This window comes from Trichosurus vulpecula, chromosome 1 (assembly GCF_011100635.1).
Source record: "Trichosurus vulpecula isolate mTriVul1 chromosome 1, mTriVul1.pri, whole genome shotgun sequence".
In the NCBI taxonomy this organism is placed as follows: domain Eukaryota; kingdom Metazoa; phylum Chordata; class Mammalia; order Diprotodontia; family Phalangeridae; genus Trichosurus; species Trichosurus vulpecula.
This window is the reverse complement of record NC_050573.1, coordinates 12,731,279-12,751,568: the sequence shown is the minus strand read 5'-3', so window position 1 is coordinate 12,751,568 and position 20,290 is coordinate 12,731,279. Positions and strand designations below refer to the sequence as shown.

General features: G+C 57.8%; 1 protein-coding gene across 2 annotated transcripts in view; it reads left to right on the top strand.

The window, feature by feature from the left end:
• DEPDC5 (DEP domain containing 5, GATOR1 subcomplex subunit) overlaps positions 1-19,293 on the top strand; it is a 119,301-nt gene extending 100,008 nt beyond the window's left edge. For both annotated transcript variants that reach the window (XM_036769142.1, XM_036769134.1), the window contains 10 exons: positions 4,447-4,583; positions 4,978-5,055; positions 5,959-6,091; positions 7,394-7,502; positions 8,056-8,280; positions 10,422-10,591; positions 11,700-11,871; positions 14,229-14,289; positions 14,818-14,900; positions 18,772-19,293. In XM_036769142.1, the coding sequence (XP_036625037.1) occupies positions 4,447-4,583; positions 4,978-5,055; positions 5,959-6,091; positions 7,394-7,502; positions 8,056-8,280; positions 10,422-10,591; positions 11,700-11,871; positions 14,229-14,289; positions 14,818-14,900; positions 18,772-19,064 (1,461 nt within the window). In that variant the 3' untranslated portion in view covers positions 19,065-19,293. The remainder of the gene's footprint in view (positions 1-4,446; positions 4,584-4,977; positions 5,056-5,958; positions 6,092-7,393; positions 7,503-8,055; positions 8,281-10,421; positions 10,592-11,699; positions 11,872-14,228; positions 14,290-14,817; positions 14,901-18,771) is intronic.
• The last annotated feature ends 997 nt before the right edge of the window (positions 19,294-20,290 follow it).

Below are 20,290 nucleotides of genomic sequence, written 5' to 3'. Positions count from 1 at the left end.
CTAGACGAGAGGGTTCCTTTTGTTCCTTATAGAGGCAATGGGGTGCCCTAGACAGCTCCATCCTCTTCCTCCTGGCTAACGTGTCCATGGCTCCCATCTGCCTGGGGGCCCAGGACCAGGGTTCACTTCCCAGCTCTGGGCCTTGGCGCGCCACTCCCCATGTCGGGCCGTTCCTTCCTCTGCCCAATGGACATCCTGATACGTACCCTGCTTACTTCCCAAGGGGCTTAGGAAGAAACTTCTTGTAAAGTGCCATATGACCGTGAGTTCTTATTAAGATCCAGGCTGTCTGGTGCCTGGAGGCTTCATACCCCAGCGGAGGGGGCTGGGCTTGCTCATTGCCTGGCTCACGGGCAGCGCCCCTGAGGCCGCCAGCCCCCATCTGCCATTAGGGCATCTCTTGGGGCGCCCTGTGGGAAGGTGGGCCAGGCCTGGATGTGGTGCTTCAGGCTGGTGTTGGCCAGCGCCTTCCATCTCTGGCTGTCTGGGGCAGCCGAAGGGGACTGCTGAGGGTGCTGGGGAGTAGTCGCTTCACCAGCGGGGCTGCCGGGCTGGAGCGGGTCCACTGAGAAAGAAGAGGGGTGGTGGCTTCAAGGGGTGAGCGGAATTGGGAGCCAGCCACTGCGTGTTCAGTCCTCAGTGCTAGGTAAATGAGACTTGGGGACCATTCATTCCACAAATGTTTATAAAGTGTCAGTTGTATCCAGAGCCCTGTGCCATGTCCTAGGGGAAGACAAAGCTTCAGTAAGCCAGGGTCCCTGCCCCTGCAGGAGCACATCGCAGGCTAACCGCAGAGCAGTAGTGGTCAGCGAGGCCGGCAGGGGCGGCAGAAAGGAGGGCTGGAGGCCGAGAAGGCCTCCTGGAGAGGAGCAGTCCCCATCGGGCTTCAGGTGGAAGGATGCTTAGGAATTCAGGAGGGAAGGGGGTGCACAAGGGCTTCTCCTGGGGGCAAAGGCCAGGATGAGGCCCAGCTGCTTTCTGCTTCTCATCTTTAAAGAGGGGCTCTAGGACATCAGGTGGCACAACTGGCATGGCCGGTGGAGGGCATGAGGACCCCAAGGACCCGAGAGAAGGGCTCACAAGACCACAGATGGGGTGGTAGGAGGTCCCTGAGGCCCAGAGAGGCACAGGGACTTAGTGCCACTTAATTTCTGTCTGCCTCATCTGTACGATGGTGATCATGAATACAGGGTTGTTGTGAGGCTCAAATAAGATAATCTTTGTAAACCTCAAAATACCCCCTTATCATTTTTGGTCATTATTGTTGTGGCTGTCCGTGGTCACACAGGGAGTAGCAGCAGAGGCAGACTTTGGACAGCAAGGCTGGGGCAGGACCCCCACCCTCGTCCTCTTCTGGGTGTGCTGCGGGCTCATGGTAGGATTCGACTTGCCAACAGCGGAGCGAGTTAGAATAGGCAGCAGCCAAACAGGCGCTGTGGTTTTTCAGCCCATTGCAATGCCAGTGCCAGCTTTGGGGGGCGGCTCTGCAGACAGAACAAGGCTGGCAGCAAAACCAGTGGAGACCTGGAAATGGGCTGGGTCCCGCTGGCTGCCCTGGGTGGGCGAGTCAGCAGGGGTTGGGGGAAGGAGCCCTGGGGGGTGCTCTGAGCTGTACTTGGGGCCCAATTCAGCTAATGAGATCTTGGGTCAGATGAGGGGGCAGGACAACCAAATGACCTCTGAAGGCCCCTCCCACTTGAAATCCTATGATGGTGGACTCTGACAGTGGAAAGTCATCCAGAAAGATAGCAATGCGGATTCATGAAAAAAGGAACGCCTGCTCTCCAGTATCCTTGGCAAGTGGCCATTCTCTGCCTGGGGGTGGCCAGTGAGGGCTGCTGGGGAGGCCTGCTGCTCCTCCACCTTGCTGGAAGGGATCGAATCGGGGACTCCCATCTTAACCAAGTGGAAGGAGCAGTCAGACCACCCGGCCTGGGCCTAGGGAGGGCCAGAGTGGAGAAGGGATAGGCCCCCATCGCCTCCCATCTGGGCTCCTGATCTGTTCCAAATCTTGGTTTGACTCCTCCCTGACACCTATCAGGGTGTCCTTGCCCCGCCCCAGCCTCAGTCAGGAGGAGCTGGCAGGCCTCTGGCCACTGGAGGTCAGCCACAGGTGGGGATGGCTGCTCATAGCTCCAACTCTGTGGCCTAGGAGGGCTGCATAACACGTCCAGTTTGGTAAAGGGGTTGTGAGGAGCAGGCGGGCGGTATTTGAGGAATGCGTACGATTTAGCCAGTATTTCAATCGATGAGGAACCTGAACCTTGAGAGGGAAAGGGGCTTGGCTAACATCACATCCTTTGTGAGGGACAGAGCTGAGATTCGAACCCAGCTCCTCAAAGTCTGAATCCAGGTGTCTCCCCTGTCCTGTAGTGGAGGCTGCTTGGCGAATCTGCTCCAGGTGTGAGGAGGTGGGGGAACGGTGAAGGGCTTCATCGTGCTGGGAGCCCTGAGCACCCTCGGAGGTTGGGGCCCCCTTCTGTGTCCTGGGCTGGCCCTGCGTGTCCCAAAGGTCAGGTGGGGGGTGGTCATCTCACGCCGTCTCTGGCTGAGTCTCCGCACGGCCGCAGACGGCCTCTGAGGCTTCCTGCGATCATTGCTTCTTCCTCCACGTCCTTGGGCCTCCCGCCCCCCACACGTGTGTGTGAGTCTCTGGGGCCGCACCCAGGTCCACCCCCGGGCCTTCCTGGCGTGGCGGGACCCGCCAGGCTGGGCTGTGGTGGCAGAGTAAACTGGGAAATATGGCCAGGAGGCGCCTGGGGCATGAAAGGCCTTCTCCCGACCCTCCTCACACCCCGGTCAGATTCACTCTGTTAAGGAAGCTGAAAAGGGTTAAAAGCTCCCTCAGGATCATGCAGCTAGGAAGCGTCTCAGGATTCGAACTCAGATCTGCCTAATCCCATACCTGGCATACCCTCTGCTGTGCTGCTTTACTCCTCAGTTTGGTTCTGCAGACTCCAGCATGTGCTCAGGCATCAAAGAAGGGGCTTAGGCAGAGACAACCCCTGCCCTTTGGGAGACCAGTAGGGTGGGGGCCCCCTGCCCCTCAGAGCCCAGAGGCCAGTAGGGTTGGGAGGGGCTGCCCCTCAGAGCCCAGAAGCCAATAGGGTGGGGGCCCTGCAGTGTAGTGGGAGCAAGTCTGGATCCTGAGTCAAGAGGAGCCAGAGTTGGAGTCTCCCCCGACCCTTGTGAACCATCTCACCTATGGCCATTAGTTTCCGGATCTGTAAAATGGGTGGAACAGTACTTGCTCTCCCTGCTTTTGCGGAAGTGGCCTTAGGATGCTCTAAGAATGTCAGTTGTTAGGGGGCCGAGGTAGCTGTCCTAGAAGGGAATCAGCATTGTGGGATTCCTGCAGGGGAGGCTTGTTCCTGCTCAGACAAGGCCCTGGGGGACGTGGTCACTTTGAGGCCTGGGGCAGAGGAACGCACCGAGTCCAGCCTTGGAGAAGCCACGGTCACCTGTAAGCCTACTGTGCACCCTGGAGCATGAGGGCCTGGGTCTGAGAAGAAGGAAGTGGGGCCCTGGCTTTCCTCCGCGTGCCCCACATGGCTTCCGAGACAGGAAAGAAGGGTTGTTCTGGAGAGTTCTGCTTTGAATCCACAAGTCTGTGCATCTGTGCTTTCCCCGCTCCAGGACTGGCCTCTGTGTTCCTTCCTCCACAGGGTCACTGGAGGTGAGGCCTGGCAGGGACCTAGCACCTGTCTGGCATGGAGCTAGAATGTGCACCCGGCTGTTAGGAGAGAGGAGGGGGCAGGATTGGGAGTGGCTGACGCCACCCCGGATGTCAGAGAAGGGAAGAGAGCAGACTGCAGGCTGCAGGCCAGCGAGCTGGGCTCCGGCTCCTGGCACAATTCTAGGCGCATCATTAAAGGGATGGCCGGTGGACATTTAGAAAGGGAAGTAGCGATCGCTGAGCACCAGCCTGGCTTCGGCAAGACCTAGTACCGCCAGCCGATCTCGTTCCCCTTGTCCTAACAGCCGAGGGGAATGCTGAGCCTTGGTTTAGTTACTGCTGTTTAGCCAGGCTTTGGACAAAGGACTCGATGGCCCTAAAGTCTCAGTAACTCTCACATTCTGTGGTTCTGTGACTTTAAAGCAGGATGTTAGGGGTCTTGTAGACCTAGAGGAGGAGCCTGAAGCCCATCGGGCCCAAAGTGACTTGCCTGACACGTCTCCCCCGAGTCAGCAGCAAGAGGGAGGCATCAGGCCCGTGCTCCCTCAGTAGGCGCACCCTGGTTATGCCCCCATCTGTAGGCGGAGCCCCCAGAGAATCAGGGCTCCAGCTCTGTACTCTCCAGGTCAGCTGGGCGTTTTGGAGCTGCCTTCTATCCCCAGGCTGCATTGGTGCCCCTCATCTCCTGGAGCTGCTCAGGAGGAGAAATGGGGGACTTGGGGCTCGCAGTGAACCATATAAAACTTAGTCCGTTCCCCACATCCTCACAGGTCTCGGTGGATCAGAGCACTGCTCCAGCCTTAGATGGCACCAGCCTGGGCATCAGCGTGGGCCAGCCTGCGGACAGGGGCAGCGCACAGACTGCTGGGGAGCAGGGCTACCCACCAGCAAATCCCAGCGATAGCAGGTGAGCCAAGGCATCACCTGGACCTGGTGGCAAACGAGGCCCAGCATCCACTGTGGAGCTCGGCTTGCTCTGGCTGGCCTCTTCCTGCCGTGAGGTCCCCCGGGGCCGTGTGCCTCGCAGGGCAGCCTGTGCTTTGGTTAGGGAAGGGTCTGGGCTTTCTTGGGTGTAGGAGGCTTGTTTGTGCCTGCATGCATGCCCGTGGGAGAGTTCCTGGGGGCTCTGGCGCCTGAGCCAAGGGAAAGGCCATTCCTCTGGGGCAGGAGGTGCTGGGAGAAGCAGGATCCCACCATCCCTGAGGGCTCCCGCAGGCTCCACCGTGGAGGTGCTGGAGCTCTGCTGATGGGCGCCAGGCTCACCTGCCAGACCGCTAACCCGCTGTTCTGCCCCGGCCCAGCTCTCAGCAGTTCCCGGCCAGCTCGCTGACAACCGCGTCCACCTTGCTGGAGATCCTGGAGGCCATGAAGCACCCCTCGTAAGTGGGGAGGCATGTCTCTGACTCTCTTCTCTCTGTCTGTCTCTCTGTATCTTTGCCTCTCTTTGTCTCTGTTTTTCTCTCTATCACTGTCTTTCTGGTCTGTTTCTGTCTCTGTCTCTGTCGCTGTCTCTCTCTCTGTTTCTATCTCTCTGTCTCTGTCTCCCTCTGTTTCTCTCTATTTATCTTTCTTTGTCTCTCTGTCTCTGGCTGTCTCTCTCTGTCTCTGTTTCTCCATCTTTCTATCTCTCTGTCTCTTTGGCTGTCTCTGTGTCTTTCTATCTCTCTGTGTCTCTGTTTCTTTCTGTCTTGTCTCTGTTTCTTTGTCTCTGTCTCTCTCGTTCTCCCTCTGTCTCTGTTTCTCTTGTCTCTCTCTGTCTCTTCGTCTCTCTCTGTCTCTATTTCTTGTCTCTCTTTGGCTCTGTCTCTCATTCTCCCCCTGTTTCTGTTTCTTTCTGTCTCTTGTCTCTCTCTGTCTCTGTCTCTCTGTCTTTGTCTCTGTTTCTTGTCTCTTTGTCTCTGTCTCTCATTGTCCCCCTGTCTCTTGTCTCTCTCTGTCTTTGTCTCTTGTCTCTCTGTTTCTCTGCCTCTCTGTCTCTGTTTCCCTTCCTTCCCCCAGCGCTTCCTGGAGGGCCATGCAGGAACAGAGGAGGAGGGAGCAGCACCTGCCACGCTGCCATGTTGCTGACACTTGCTGTGTGATCTTGACCAAGTCCCTTTCCCTCCCTGGGCCTTGGTTTCCTCATCTCTGGAAGGAGGGGGTGGGGCCAGGTTCCCCCAACCCCGGAAATCTTGCTACCCCCTCTCCTTGGGACCCTTAGTAAATGCCCCCCTCCCATTTGTCCCTGCTCCATAGCTAATTGTGACTGTCCTTTTCCCTGCCCTTCCCTGGGGGGGCTCCAGGACAGGCATCCAGCTGCTCTCAGAGCAGAAGGGTCTCTCTGCGTCCTGCTTCATCAGCGCGGAGGTCGTGCACTGGCTGGTGAGCAGTGTGGAGGGCGTGCAGACCCAGGCCATGGCCAGTGACATCATGCAGGTGGGCGGGTTGGGGGGAGGGGGCCAGAACTGGGGCTGGTTTTTCCCTGAGGGCACAGAGTCTCTGGGTGTGCTGGCCTAGTGGGGCCTGCTTTGGGAACATGTCCCATTTTGGCCCAAGAGTCTCAGAATTTATTCTTGGGGCTGAGATGTCCTGGTGGCCAGGGGTGCAGAAACCCTGGAAGCCCCTTCTTGAAGTGAGGCTGGGAAAGGAAAGTGGCCCTTGAGGCCCCCGGGGGGGTGGAAATGCCTCCCCTCCAGCCCAGGAGCCACGAGTAGGTGAACCCCTTGAGGTGGGGCAGGTTGTGGCTCCCTTTGTAAATGGGCCGGTCCTGGGACTCCACGGTCCACATGTTCTTTCCAAGGCGTTGCAATGTGGGCTGGGTGATATCACCAGGTGGATGGCTTGGCTACCACGGAGCATCTGCACTTCTGGCATCTCAGATTGGGTGTTGATGAGGTCCATGTGGCTCCCGCCTCCCCTCTCTGACTGCCCGGCTGCCCCTACCTCCAGTAGCATGGGCATCGCTGGTGCTGTGGCATCCAAGAGCGAGGAGATGATTGCCCTGCCTACCATCCATCCTCTGCCTCTGCCCTGTTTGTGCCACAGCTGCAGGCTGGCATTGGCGACAGGGGAGGGCAGGGAGGAGGGGGCAGGACCTGGAGACGATAAGGCCTGGGAGGGGTGACGCATGAGACCCACGTTCAGGTGCTTCCCAGAATTTTAGCTCAGCCACTATCCAGTCTAACCCTTATGAGAAAGGAATCCCTATTGTAATATAATGTGCCTCATGACAAGTGGTTGCTCAGCCTCTGCTTGAAGACCTACAGGGATGGGGAGCTCAGTACTTCTCTGGGACATCTGGCCTCATTTGGCTTCTTTGCAGCCTCCCGTTGCTTCTTGTGACTGACAGCCTGAGGGCTGTACTAGAGGCATCAGAGACTGGAGGTCAGGAAGACCTTCCCAGCTGTGGGGGCTGGCTCAGTGGTGGTGGCCTGGCCCAGGCGGCTGTGAGGTGCCCTTCCCTGAAGTCTCCAAGCAGAGGCCAGATGCCCACTTGTGGGGGATGTTGGGGAGGGAGGGCCTTATCCAAGTCCTTGTTGGTATGGATGGCCTTGCCCTTCTCTTGATGCCCACGGGTCCCCTTCCTCCCTTGCCTCAGTTTTCCATCTTATAACCTGAAGGAGGTGGAGGAATGGCCCCCTCCGAGCTCCAAAAGCCTGGGATTGGTCGGAAGCCTCTGGGGCTCCCAGTGTGGAGCGGCAGCTTTTCTGGCCCTGACCCCATCCCTGTCTCTTGTAGAAAATGCTGGAGGAGCAGCTCATCACGCATGCCTCGGGGGAAGCCTTGCGCACCTTCATCTATGGCTTCTACTTCTACAAGATTGTGGCCGACAGGGAGCCCGACCGAGGTCAGAGAGGAGGGGAGATGGAGGGGCTTCTCCGGGCACCCCCAAGGCTTTGCCTCCCTCCTGCCGGGAATGGAGCCCTGGCTTTGCGGTCAGGGCGACCCTCCGACACTAGTTCGGTGCCTCTGGGCAGGTCCCTCAGCCCCTCTGGGCCTCCGTCCTCTCATCTTTAAAATGGGAGGTTAGACTAGATGGTCACTGCTCTGTGAATCCTACAGCCCTGCCCAGTACCTAGCACGTAGTAGGCGCTTACCAGTAAACGCTCTCTAGCTGACACCTGACTGGGAGACAGTCTCATTTCCAGCTGCACCCTCCAGGCGCCTTCCAGGCTTTTATCTAAGGAGTTTGGGTTTCTCTTCCTTCCTTGGCCCTGGCTTAGTGGTGTACTATCCTCATCTGGGAAGTGGGTTTATGGTGAGGAAAGGGCCTTGTCAGCCTTCAGGTGCTGGAGAAATGGGAGTCACTTCTTCATATCCTTTATGAGTGAGAAGCAGAGGGCGTGTCCATGGGCCTGGAGGGCCCACACTGACCTTCTCTCCCCGCCCTGTCTCCCCAGTGGGCCTGCAGCAGCCCGCCACGTGGCACACGGCGGCCATGGACGACTTCACGGCCTTCCAGAGGAAGTGGTTTGAAGTGGCCTTCGTGGCCGAGGAGCTGCTACACTCGGAGATCCCCGCCTTCCTGCTGCCCTGGCTCCCCAGCCGCCCCGCGTCCTATGCCAGCCGGCACAGCTCCTTCAGCCGCAGCTTCGGTGGGAGGAGCCAGGCCGCCGCGCTGCTAGGTACGGTCCAAGGCAAAGATGGCGGCGGTGGAGTGGAGAGGGGTGGCGGCCATCCTGGGGAGCACGGCTGAGCTGGCAGGGCCTGGGGTGGTGAAGGGCCCAGACCTGTGCTTCTAGGCCAGAGACCCGGCTGAGAGGCGGGGACCCCTGCCCTCCTCACGGCTAGAGTTCCCTCTGCCCCAGACAAAGGCAGGTTGGCCCAGGATGGCTGCTGGTTGGGGCCTCCCAGGGTTTGAGGAGGCGCCACCAAGGACTGAGAGGAACGCTCAGGGAGGGTCTGGTGTAGGGGACCAGCAAGCCCGGGCTTGGGCTCAGGAGTTTTCTCACCTGTAAAATGGGGCTGCTGGTTCTGGCTCTGTCAGCTTAGTGGCCATGACTGCATGGGTGCTCCACCCCTGGGCCTCAGTTTCCCATTTTGTTGAATGGGGACAGTTGGTCCAGAAGCCACTTCTTTTGTGGGTGGTGCCCCTGAAAGAGTGGAAGCCGTCCAAGGGCAGGGCTGACAGGGCTGCCTCTCGTCTCTGCTCCCAGCTGCTTTGCCTGGGCCCTGTGGGGCTTGGCACCAGTGCTTGTGATTGCCTGCCTGGGGGGCAAACAGAAGCACCTTGGGAAAGCTTGGGCCACTCGCCCCTCTCTGGGCATGGCTTCTTCACTGGGAGGAGGTAAGTGTGGCAGGGGCGAGTGTGGGTTCAAGTCCTGCCCCTGGGGCCCATGTCCTGGGCAACTGTGACGAGGCCTCTGTTTCTCAGTGAGGGGCTTTGAGTCTGTGATTCTGGAGCCTTCCCCGCCGAGACCCTTCTCTTGTGCTTCTCAGCTTTCCTAACCCTTGTCTTCTCCCGCCGCAAACCTGCTTGGAAGAAAGCAGGGGATGAGCGTCCCAAGCCCTGGGTGTGAGTCCAGCCTTTCCCTCCCTGTGCCTCGCCCCCTGTGGCTGCAGTTGGGGGCCTCTTTCCTTCATGTCCTGGCCCTTTGCACCCACCCTGAGGCAGAGGCCTGCTTCGTAGCTATGGGATTGGCTTGCTTAAAGTCTGATTCCAGGGCTGCCTTCTCAGCCCATCCCAGGCCGCTGGGCAGGCGGTCCCCTGGAGGAAGTCTTGGTCCAGCCTGGCTTGCCCAGCTTGCCCTGCCCCTCACAACTTCTCCATTCTTCCTGGAGGGCTCAGGCTGGGTGGGCTTTGGGGCAGGCTGCCTTCAGCACTAGGGGCTGTGGCCTGCTCTCTTTTCCCTCTCTCCCCTTTCCTGTCACGGCAGCTGCCTTGTCTTTGCTCTGCTGCCAGGACGGGCAGGCCCAGGAGAGCCCCTGCCAGGTGGCTTACTGCAGGCAGACTCCCTAGGGCTCTAGGCCCCCCCCACCCCGGGGCCTGCCAGGCTCCAGGGCCTCCCCCCTGCCCCCAGCCTGCCAGGCTCCAGGGCCTCCCCCCTGCCCCCAGCCTGCCAGGCTTCAGGGCCCCCACCCAGCCCTCTCCCCCCAGCCTTCTGGGCTCCAGGACCAGCCCCCTACCCCTAGCCTGCCAGGCTCCAGGGCCCCCCCCCCGCCCCCGGGCCTGCCAGGCTCCAGGTTTCTGGCTATTTGCCCAGGTGATTAAAACAGAAAAAAAGGAACATGGTTCTCCTCCCCTTCTTGCCTCGATTTGTCCTAAGCAGCCCTTTTTGGTGAACTGGGCCTCCTTTTTTTTTCTGTCGGAGTCTCTTGGGCAGTTTCTCGTTATTTGTCATGAAACTGTGGTCTTGACTTGGAGTTGCTGGGAGCCAGAAGGCCTGGCCTCACTGTCCATGTGAACTTGGCAGCTCTTTGTCTGGGCCTTGGTTTCTCCCTCTAAGAAGGCTCAAAGTTCACCCTCAGCAGACATTTGTGGCATGCCTCCAGGGTACAGAGCCCTGTGCTAGCCCCCAGGCCCATAAAATGGGCAGCCAAGCTGAGAACCCAGCCTTCACGTGGCTCATGGCTGAGGTCTGTCCCATGTCAGGATGACATATGGAAGGAGCAGGAGGAATGTTTGTGTTTTAAAGGAAGGGTGGGATGGGGGCAGGGACGGTGCACTCGGCGGAGCAACTGGCTATGGGGGGCCTGAGGCCCGGTGGTGAGGCAGGGGCTCATCCCAGGAGCGCTTGACCCCCCAACGCCTCCTGTGCCCACACAGCGGCCACGGTGCCCGAGCAGAGGACGGTGACCCTGGATGTGGATGTGAACAACCGCACGGACCGGTTGGAGTGGTGCAGCTGCTATTATCATGGCAATTTCTCCCTGAACGCAGCCTTCGAGATCAAGCTGCACTGGATGGCGGTGACGGCCGCGGTGCTCTTTGAGATGGTGAGATGGTGGGCTGACTGGGAGGCTCCCCCACAGCCCCGGCAGGATCCTAGGGGGCCACCGTTTCATTTTCTGGATGGAAAGCACCAAGGCCAAGGGAGGAGTAAGAGGCTAAAGGTCACCGTGTCCTGGTGCCGGGGCTGAACCCCAGGCCTGTGCCTTTTCTGGCGCTCCCCGCTGGGCTCCATTGCCAGCCCTGTGGCCAAGGTCCCACCATAGTTAACCCCCCCACCCCCCCTGGCTTTTTCACATGTCTGAGGATACTGGGCCCATTGGTGCTTGGCCATCTCCAATCCCTGAGCATTGCTGGCTTCCTCTAAGCAATAACCTCAGCTGTGGAGGGACCAGCCTGGGGTCACAAAGTGCTTGCAAGGTGACCTGGACTTTCTTCATAACAGCCCTGGGAGGCTGGCCATGCAAATAACAGTATCCCCATTGTACAGATGAAAAATCAAGGCTGGGGGAAGGGAAGGGTTTGCTGAAGGTCCCTCTGGCCTCTCGGACTATCAGAGTCAATGAGGCCTGACTTTTTCTGGGTCAGCACCCAGGTCATTGGGCTGATGTGTCCTCGGCACAGAATCTCCCTTATGCTCAGACACAGGCCTGGGGCCCACTTGGCTACTCCATCCAAAAGGCTTCCTCCGCTGTTGGTCACACAGGACATCAGATGTCCAAAGCAGGCCCCTATGACTTTTCTCCACATCCCAGGGGAACAAATGAGCTTTAAGTGGGAGGTTCATTTTCCCTTGATGCCCCCTGTCCCCCAAAAGCAGAGAAGAGCCCCTGTGGAATCTTAGCACCCTCATGTGAGAGGCACCGGTCAGCCCCTTGCCCTCAGCCAATCCTGGTCTTCAGGAAGTCTCCTTTTCCATTGCTGGGCCTCCATGGCCAGTCACCCCCACCCGCCAGGGCCAGGTTGCTGTCACCCAGAGAGAGCCTCACACCTTTGCCCCTCCCATCTTGGGCTCTGTCCATTGTGGCACGTTCTCTGAGCTGGTGGGCAGCACCAGGGCCGAGGCCTCTGCATTGCTACCATCGACACTTTTGTACCTGGCTAGGAGGCCTACCCAACAGGCACAGAAACAGCTCAGGTGTGCTTTTCTCCCAGGTTCAGGGTTGGCACCGGAAGGCCACTTCCTGCGGCTTCTTGCTGGTCCCAGTTTTGGAAGGCCCGTTTGCCCTGCCCAGTTACCTGTATGGAGATCCACTGCGAGCTCAGCTGTTTATCCCGCTCAACATCAGCTGCTTGGTGAAGGAGGGCAGTGAGCATCTGTTTGATAGTAAGTCTTTGCACCCCTGGGGGGCAGGGAGCAAGAATCTTAGACCCCGGAAGGGGCTGGGAAGGAATGTCCTTCTCCGAGGATTTGTCCAGGGCAGCCCCAGGGGGTTCTGGCTGGACCAGTGTCAGAATCCAGGCCTCCTGAGGAGAGTCTGGCCTTCATTCCTCTGTACCACATGCCCTCCCAGGGGACCTCAAGGGGCCCCCTGTTGTCTTCCCTCTTTTGGGTGGGACACCTTTGCTTTCTCAGCTCCTGGTTCTAGTTTCAGGAAACCAGCCTGTGAGAATGGGGTGGCTTCCAATTCTGACATCAACCCAGTGGGACATGCCATCCAAAAATGGTGCCTTCTCAGTCCCTCCTGATTTCTGCCCTAAAAAACATTGGGGCCATTTTCAGGAAGGACCATTCCCCTTCCCTTGCATGAAGCTGCTGTGTGTACTGCCCTGCCAGAAAGACCAAGGAGGGGACTATGCTGGAAGGGCTGGTAGGAATAGCAGGGAGAGGCGTGCCTTGGGCCAGGCCACTGCTGGTGGGAGTGAAGTTTGGCACTGGGGACAGGGACAGCAGGAGCATCCTGAGCCCTGAGTGCTAACCCCTCCTAGCTGTGGACAGCCTGGGCAAGGCTGGACCATTAGTTCCTCATTGGGTGATGGAGTGGCAGGGGTGCTAATGCTGATCCCACGGATTTGTGTAAGGAAAGCCCTTGTGAATGGGAGCGTTACCATCCCCGAGAGCAAAAGTCAATTTGTGTGTCTCATCCTGAAATGCTGGAGCTCAGAGGTGCCCTGGGAAGCACAGAAGGGGCAGATTCGGGGCAGACAACCCACTTTACAAGCAAGATGATTCCAGAATCCCAGAATGTGTGAGCTAGAAGGAGGCATCTAGGGCACACCTTGCTGCTTGCCTGTTCAGGTTATTTACTCCTCTCTAACCCCCTGCTTCTTCCAGAGAGGTGCCTACTTCTGGGTAACTGGGGGAGGGGGTAATTTTGGGGTTGGGCTTCTTTGCTTGGCCACTGGCTGCTGGCTGCTTGATCTAGGTTGGGAAACGACCTTTGTTGCTTGTGTGGACATGGCTAAGTGACTCAGCTTCTTCCAGCCTTAATCAGGCTCGGAAGCCAGAATTCTCTCTCAGTTGCTATGGTTACAGTCAGGGAAAGATGCCCTGGTTTAAGTGATTAAGGACCAGCAGCTGGAGGCCTCTTTCTCCCTGCTTCTGTCCCTCCCTGGCTGCCGCCTTCTGCAAGATGTGAATGTGCTCTAGATTTTTTTAAAATGTGAATGCTCGATAGATTGTTGGGTTTTTTAACCTCTTTGGTTGCTCTGGCAACCTCCAGCTTGCCCTGGATAGGAGGGGCCACAGGCTCTGCTTGTGGTTCTGGGGACATCTCCTTGGTGTGTTCCTGCCCCCTGAGTACCAGCTCCCAAAGCCCGGGCTGGTGTGGTGGCTGCTGATGTCATCTGTGACTCTGGCAGGGGCAGGTTAATCCATTTTTATTGGTACCTCTTCTTTTCACATCATCTATCTGTCCTACCTGCCATTCCCAGAAAACCATTCCTTATTACGAAGAACAAAAAAGATTAAAAAACAACCAAAACCCCAGTTCATCAGAATTAACCAACACTTGACCAGAGCCTGACATTGCTGCAGAGATCCACACCTCTACAAAGAAGGCGGGAGGGAGGGAGACGCCCTCCTCTGTCTCCTTTGGGGCCCAGCTTGGCCATGCACAGCTCAGTTCACAGTGTCTCACTGAGGGGTTGATGTCCGTATTGCCTTTGGTCTTCAGAATATTCCACAGAGGGAGATGCAGAGCCATCTTATTGATGAGGAAGCCAAGGCTGAGGGACATCCAGAGAAGGGGCCACATAATTGGGGCTGGGATGTGAACCCAGGTCTTTGGATTCCCCAAAGTCATTGCGTAGGTGGAAGTGGAGAGAGAGGAGGAGGAGGATGGGCAGAAGTCGTGGCATGGGAGGCATCGTCTGGGCCACTCCTCGTTTCATAGAGGAAGAAATGCACCCCCAGGAAGAGGGAGCCATGTCCAGAATTGCCCCGAGGCCCTTTGTGACCCCTCAGATGCCTCAGTCCAGCCTGGGCCCAGAGGCAGAGACTTCCCTCCCCATCATGGGGCCCATTCTGGTGAGGCAGCCATGGCGGTTGGCTGGGAAGTTTTCCCCTAGCACAGAGCATTGAGGCCTGCTTCCCTGTGACCTGCTGCCGCCTCTTCTCTGGCTCTGCCCTCCAGGGCTGAGCAGAACTGGCCTCGTGACTCCCAAATGAGACTTCTCGACTCCTGGGTCCAGAGCCCCAGAGTCCCAGGGGCCTCACTGTGTTGACCAGACCTTTCCCCCTAGGTTTTGAACCAGAAACTTACTGGGATCGTATGCATCTCTTCCAGGAAGCCATTGCTCACAGGTGCGTTGGTTGGTAAGGCAGGTTGGGGGCGCATCCGAATCTTGCTGAACAGTGCACCCTCCCCCAGACCGCTCCTCACAGCACAAGGTCTGCACAGTGCCCTCCTCTTCTCCCTGCTCTGTGACTGGGACTCCAGAGGGGCTGCAGCAGCAGGGACTTTGGGGTCTAGGCTCACCCCTTTCTTCCCCAGGCCTCCCAGCCCTTAGCCTGGGTCTCGTGAGTGGCTGTGGCCAAGAAGATGCCTGCTGGGATGGTCACTGAATGCCAAGCCCCTTCGGACTGGCTTAGTCCGGTCCTTGGACAACAGAGCCTCCCCTTTCTCCCCACCCCCACCCAGTCCATCCCTGGGTCTGGCCTTGATCACTTTCCAGCATGGTCTAGGACTCTGCTGCCTCGGTCTTGGCTTTTTGGGATCTAGAGTCCCCTCTGTGCCCTAGTCAAGCCCCAGGGGAGTGAGTTCAAGTGGTGGGAGCCAGACTGGATGAGGAGCCTCCTCAGGCCACTCACGGCTCCTTCTCATTTCCTCAGGTTTGGATTTGTGCAAGACAAATACTCTGCTTCTGCCTTCAACTTTCCTTCAGAAAACAAGCCACAGTACATCCATGTCACAGGTGAGTGGACCCTGGGGAAGGGGAAGCCTCCTGGCCCTGAAGCATGGTGGCCAGGCATGTGCCCTTCCTCCTGGGCAGCTTAGCTGGAGCCAGAGGGGAGACTGGGTGATGGCATGTGGTCCTGCCTAGGTGTGGCGGTCACATGGCTGATAGTGCCTCTGTTGTTGGGCTGAGGCATGTGCAGACCCCAGGCTCCTGAGTCCCCTATTCACTACCCTGGAACCTCCCAGCCTGGCTCCCAGGGGTGCCAGAAAGGGAACAGGGAACTTCTCTTTTGGGGTCTTTAGTCTGGCCCCTGAGGTCGGTGTCCACCTTATTTCAGTGTCCAACTTTTTTCGAGGCGGGGCAGAGTCTTGCCTTGGTGGCCTCCCCAACGATGCACCACGTCACAGGCTCTGGGGCAGGAGCTGTCCTGGTGGCCTTGAAGAGCCGGAAAAATGTCCCAGGCCTGGAGCTCACAGGCCCCCCTTTTGTCCTCCCCTGGTCTGAGCCAGAGGGAAGAGGAGGAGGGTTGGCCTGGAAACCGAGCTCCTCTTGACTCTGACCTCGATTGAGTCACTCTCTCCAAACCTCAGTTACGTCATCTGTAAACTGGGTTAAGTGCCCATTTAAAAATGGGTCCTTCTACTGCCCCCCCCCCGCTGGCCCTAAAGATGTGGTGGGGCGGGGAGAGGAGCCCATGCCTCCATGGCATTGGAACAGCAGTAATGATGCTGTTAGGTGTCTGAGTGTGTGCGTGTGCATGGTACATGTACATATGTGCAAGGGTGTCTGCATGAGTGTGTGTGTGCGGTATATGTACATACATGTGAGGGTGTCTTCATGTGGATGTGAGCATGCCTATGTGCGAGCATGTCTGTGCTACATGTACATGCATGCAAAGGTGTCTGCACGAGTGTGTGTGGTATATGTACATATGTGTGAGGGTCTGTGCATGTGTGTGAGCGTGTCTCTGTGTGTGGTACATGTACATGTGTGTGAGGGTCTGTGCATGTGTGTGAGCATGTCTCTGTGTGAGTGGTACATGTACATGTGTGTGAGGGTCTGTGCATGTGTGTGAGCATGTCTGTGTGAGTGGTACGTGTACGTGGTGAGGGTCTGTGCATGTGTGTGAGCATGTCTCTGTGTGAGTGGTATATGTACATGTGTGTGAGGGTCTGTGCATATGTGTGAGCGTGTCTGTGTGAGTGGTACACGTACATGCGTGTGAGGGTGTTTGCGTGTGTGAGCATGTCTGCATGTGAGTGGTACATGTACGTGTGTGAGGGTGTCTGCATGTGTATGAGCATGTCTGCTTGTGAGTGGTACATGTATGTGTATGAGGGTCTGTGCATGTGTATGAGTGTCTCTCTGTGTGAATGGTACATGTACATGTGTGTGAGGGTCTGTGCATGTGTGTGAGCATGTCTGTGTGAGTGGTACATGTACGTGTGTGAGGGTCTGTGCATGTGTGTGAGCATGTCTGTGTGTGTGGTACATGTACATGTTTGAGGGTGTCTGCGTGTGAGTGATACATGTACATACGTGTGAGGGTCTGTGCATGTGTGTGAGCCTGTCTCTGTGAATGGTACATGTACGTGTGTGAGGGTCTGTGCATGTGTGTGAGCGTGTCTGTGAGTGGTACATGTACATGTGTGTGAGGGTCTGTGCATGTGTGTGAGCATGTCTGTGTGTGAGTGGTACATGTACACGCATGTGAGGGTATCTGTGTGGTGTGTGTGTATGGTGGATATTGTGTATGTGTGTGCATTGTGAGTATATGTGATCTGTATGTCTCTGTGTGTCCGTGTGAGTGTGAGCACTCCTGCCCTCTGGGCAGAATACAGGGTCAAGCTCTGTATTCGAGGATTCAGAAAGCCTGGGAGCAGGGGGGCCTCTGCTCTAGAAGAGGTGGAAGTCTGGAGACTTGGGCCCTGGGCACCCCAAGGCAAGACCAGGAGGGGAGAAGGCGTCTCTTAGGGCATAGGGAGGGAACCATGTGTAGCTGTCCCCTCGTCCCCTGTGAGACGCAGAGGCTGCTGGGGCCCTTGTTTGTTGTCCTGGAGGCACAAGCAGGGCCCTCCCCTCTTTACGGTCAGTGGGTCGGCTTCCTCTGTGTGTGGCAGAGATCAGGCCCTGAGGGCGCTCCCCGGAGGAGGCTGCACCTCTAACACCATCCAGTGCTCAGGCTGGTCTGTTGGTGTCTGTGTCCCCTCTCCCCCGCCGCAGCCTCCCCCTCCATTAGCCCAAGAGGGTATAGAGGAGGGCACTGCCTCTGGGGGGAGTGGGGAGGGCCCTTCCTTAGGAGCTGGGAGACCCTGAGGAGGTCACTGGGAGTCTAGATGGAGGCAGTGGTCAGGGGAGGCCAGCCCTGGACCATGAAGACAGGAGCTGTCCAGCTCTCCATGTAGGCAGGAGACTTGCGTTGCCTTCATATGCCACTGGTGCCACTAACTGAATTGTGACCCTGGACAATCAGGGGCCTTCCCAGCACCCCCAAGGCTCGTGGGGAAGGGACCTGAGGCCCAAGGCAGCCTCATCCCCTGGTGATGGTTCTCCACATGTGGGTCTGAAAGAGGCTGCTTTGCCCCTTCCTCCTGCTCTCAGACTCTCCACTGTTCCTATTTCCATCCCTTGGGGCTGAGCGGAATGAAGTTCCTCACTCTTCCTTGGGCAGATCCTCTCATGGCATGATCTTGAGACCCTTCCCTCAGTCCCTCTGCTGCCGACATGCTCCAGCTGATCCGTGTCCCAGAACCGAATGCGGGACTCCCAGCGTGAAAGCGGAGTGCCTCCCTGTGCCACGGCTTCCCCTTTGTAAGCCGACGGCATTGGATAGGATGGCCTCTGACGTCCCTCTGACATCCCGCATTCTGTTCCAGGCTCCCTGCATGGTCCCCTCCGGGTTTCCCTGTCTGAGTTCTTTGTTCTAAGGTCCCTCCCACTTCTCATGTTCAGTCCCTCCTGGGGGCTGCATCCTGTCGAGCTCTCCAGGGGAGTCTCTCCAGAGCAGCATTTCCCCCAATGTCCTTCTCCCTGGTGGCATAGGAATGGAGGGGCTGCATTCGCCTCCCTGATGGGCAGGAAGATGCGGGTGGGATGCCAGCAGTGGGTGCAGGCAGGCTGTCAGCTTCTTGTTCTTCCCCTGAATGGCTTGTCTGGGAGGCGGGGTGTGGTGCCTTGGTGGGGCCCAGTGTACATACGGCTGGTGAAGCCCTTTGCCCCAATGCTGCTGCCTATGCTCCCCCAGAATCATCCCTTCCTTCTGGCTGCCTACGTGCTCTGAAGGCCCATGGAGGGGGATCCATCGTGTTGTGTTTGGCCCAAGGGGCAGATCCAGGAGCTGTGGGGGAAGTACCAAGGGTCCCATTGTGGTTTGAGGTCTTGAAAGATCTCCCAGAGTGGAGTGGACTGCCTCTCCTCTGGAGGCCTTCAGGAGAGGCTGGATGCCCTGTCATGGGGCCTGTTATCAGAGATGGCAGCCCAGCCTGCTGAGGCCTCTGATTCTGAGACTCTGGTACAGACTTTCTGGGGAGCCCGTCATGACATTCCCCTTAGGGGCCTTGTGCCCCCTGAGTTTGACCCTTGTGGGTAATGTCACATATCTGGCTCTCAGAGTTGTGTTTCATCACCCTCTTAGATGGGCAGGGGACCGCAGCTTAGCTTGGCTTTGTATCAGGGGACACAGAGCCTGTCACCCCAGCGTGCCTTGGGAAGCCTACCAGCCTGCCTGCAGTGGCCGCTTCATGAGGGTTTTTGGAAGGGAAGTAGGGAAGGCGCTGTGGCTGGGGTGGAGGGTCGGGGCCCTTCTGCAGGCGTGTCCATGTCCCTCCTCCCCCTGCTGCCGTGGGCACAGCTGCCTCACCAATTTCCTCCTGCCCTCTCTCCATAGGGACCGTCTTCCTGCAGCTGCCCTACTCCAAGCGCAAATTCTCAGGCCAGCAGCGGCGCAGACGCAACTCAACCAGCTCCACCGGCCAGAACATGTTCTGTGAGGAGCGTGTGGGCTACCACTGGGCCTACAACACCATGCTGACCAAGACATGGCGCTCCAGTGCCACTGGGGACGAGAAGTTTGCCGACAGGCTACTAAAGGATTTCACCGACTTCTGCGTCAACCGTGACAACCGCCTGGTGGCATTTTGGGCCAGCTGTGTGGAGAAAATGCATGCCAGCGCTCCCTGAGGGGCCTGGAGCAGGGGTCTAGGCAGTGCCATGGGCACACGCTTGGGCACCAAGCTGCCAAGGAGGCCGGGGGCTGCCCCGCTGTGTGCCATGAGGTGGCTAGTGCAAAAGCTTTGGGGGGTCTCCCTTGCCTAAGGGGGTGTAGATAATTCTGTGAAATAATGTATAATATATCAACATTAGTTGTACATATGTGTAAATATGGAAGAGGAATAAAAATCTAATGCAGCCTCCATGTCCCTGGCCTCGTCTATGGGACAGCAGGAAGGCCCCCATGGGCCACCGTAGCATCAGAAGAGGCCTTCTCCAGGAAGCCTAGGGAACCTTGGCAGGGACAGGAAAGGGGCTTAGGCTTCCTGAACCCTGGCCTGGGCTGAGACTCATTGTTGGGGCTGGGAGGGGCCTGAGAACAGGGAATGTCAGAGCTGGGGGAGAGGCCTTAGAACAGGGGATGGCAGAGCTGGGGGAAGGGCTTTAGAACAGGGAATGTCAGAGCTGGGGGAAGGGCTTTAGAACAGGGAATGTCAGGGTCGGGAGGGGCCTTAGAACAGGGGATGTCAAGGCCACGAGGGGCCTTAGAACAGGGAATGTCAGGGTTGGGAGGGGCTTTAGAACAGGGAATGTCAGGGCTGGGAGGGGCTTTAGAACAGGGAATGTCAGGGCTGGGAGGGGCCTTAGAACAGGGAATGTCAGGGTTGGGAGGGGCTTTAGAACAGGGAATGTCAGGGTTGGGAGGGGCTTTAGAACTGGGAATGTCAGGGCTGGGAGGGGCTTTAGAACAGGGAATGTCAGGGCTGGGAGGGGCTTTAGAACAGGGAATGTCAGGGCTGGGAGGGGCCTTAGAACTGGGAATGTCAAGGCTGGGAGGGGCCTTAGAACAGGGAATGTCAGAGCTGGGGGAGAGGCCTTAGAACAGGGGATGGCAGAGCTGGGGGAAGGGCTTTAGAACAGGGAATGTCAGAGCTGGGGGAAGGGCTTTAGAACAGGGAATGTCAGGGCCGGGAGGGGCCTTAGAACAGGGGATGTCAAGGCCACGAGGGGCCTTAGAACAGGGAATGTCAGGGCTAGGAGGGGCCTTAGAACTGGGAATGTCAAGGCTGGGAGGGGCCTTAGAACTGGGAATGTCAAGGCTGGGAGGGGCCTTAGAACAGGGAATGTCAGGGCTAGGAGGCGCCTTAGAACAGGGGATGTCACATGGGATAGAACGTGGGGAGGGCGGTGTTGCT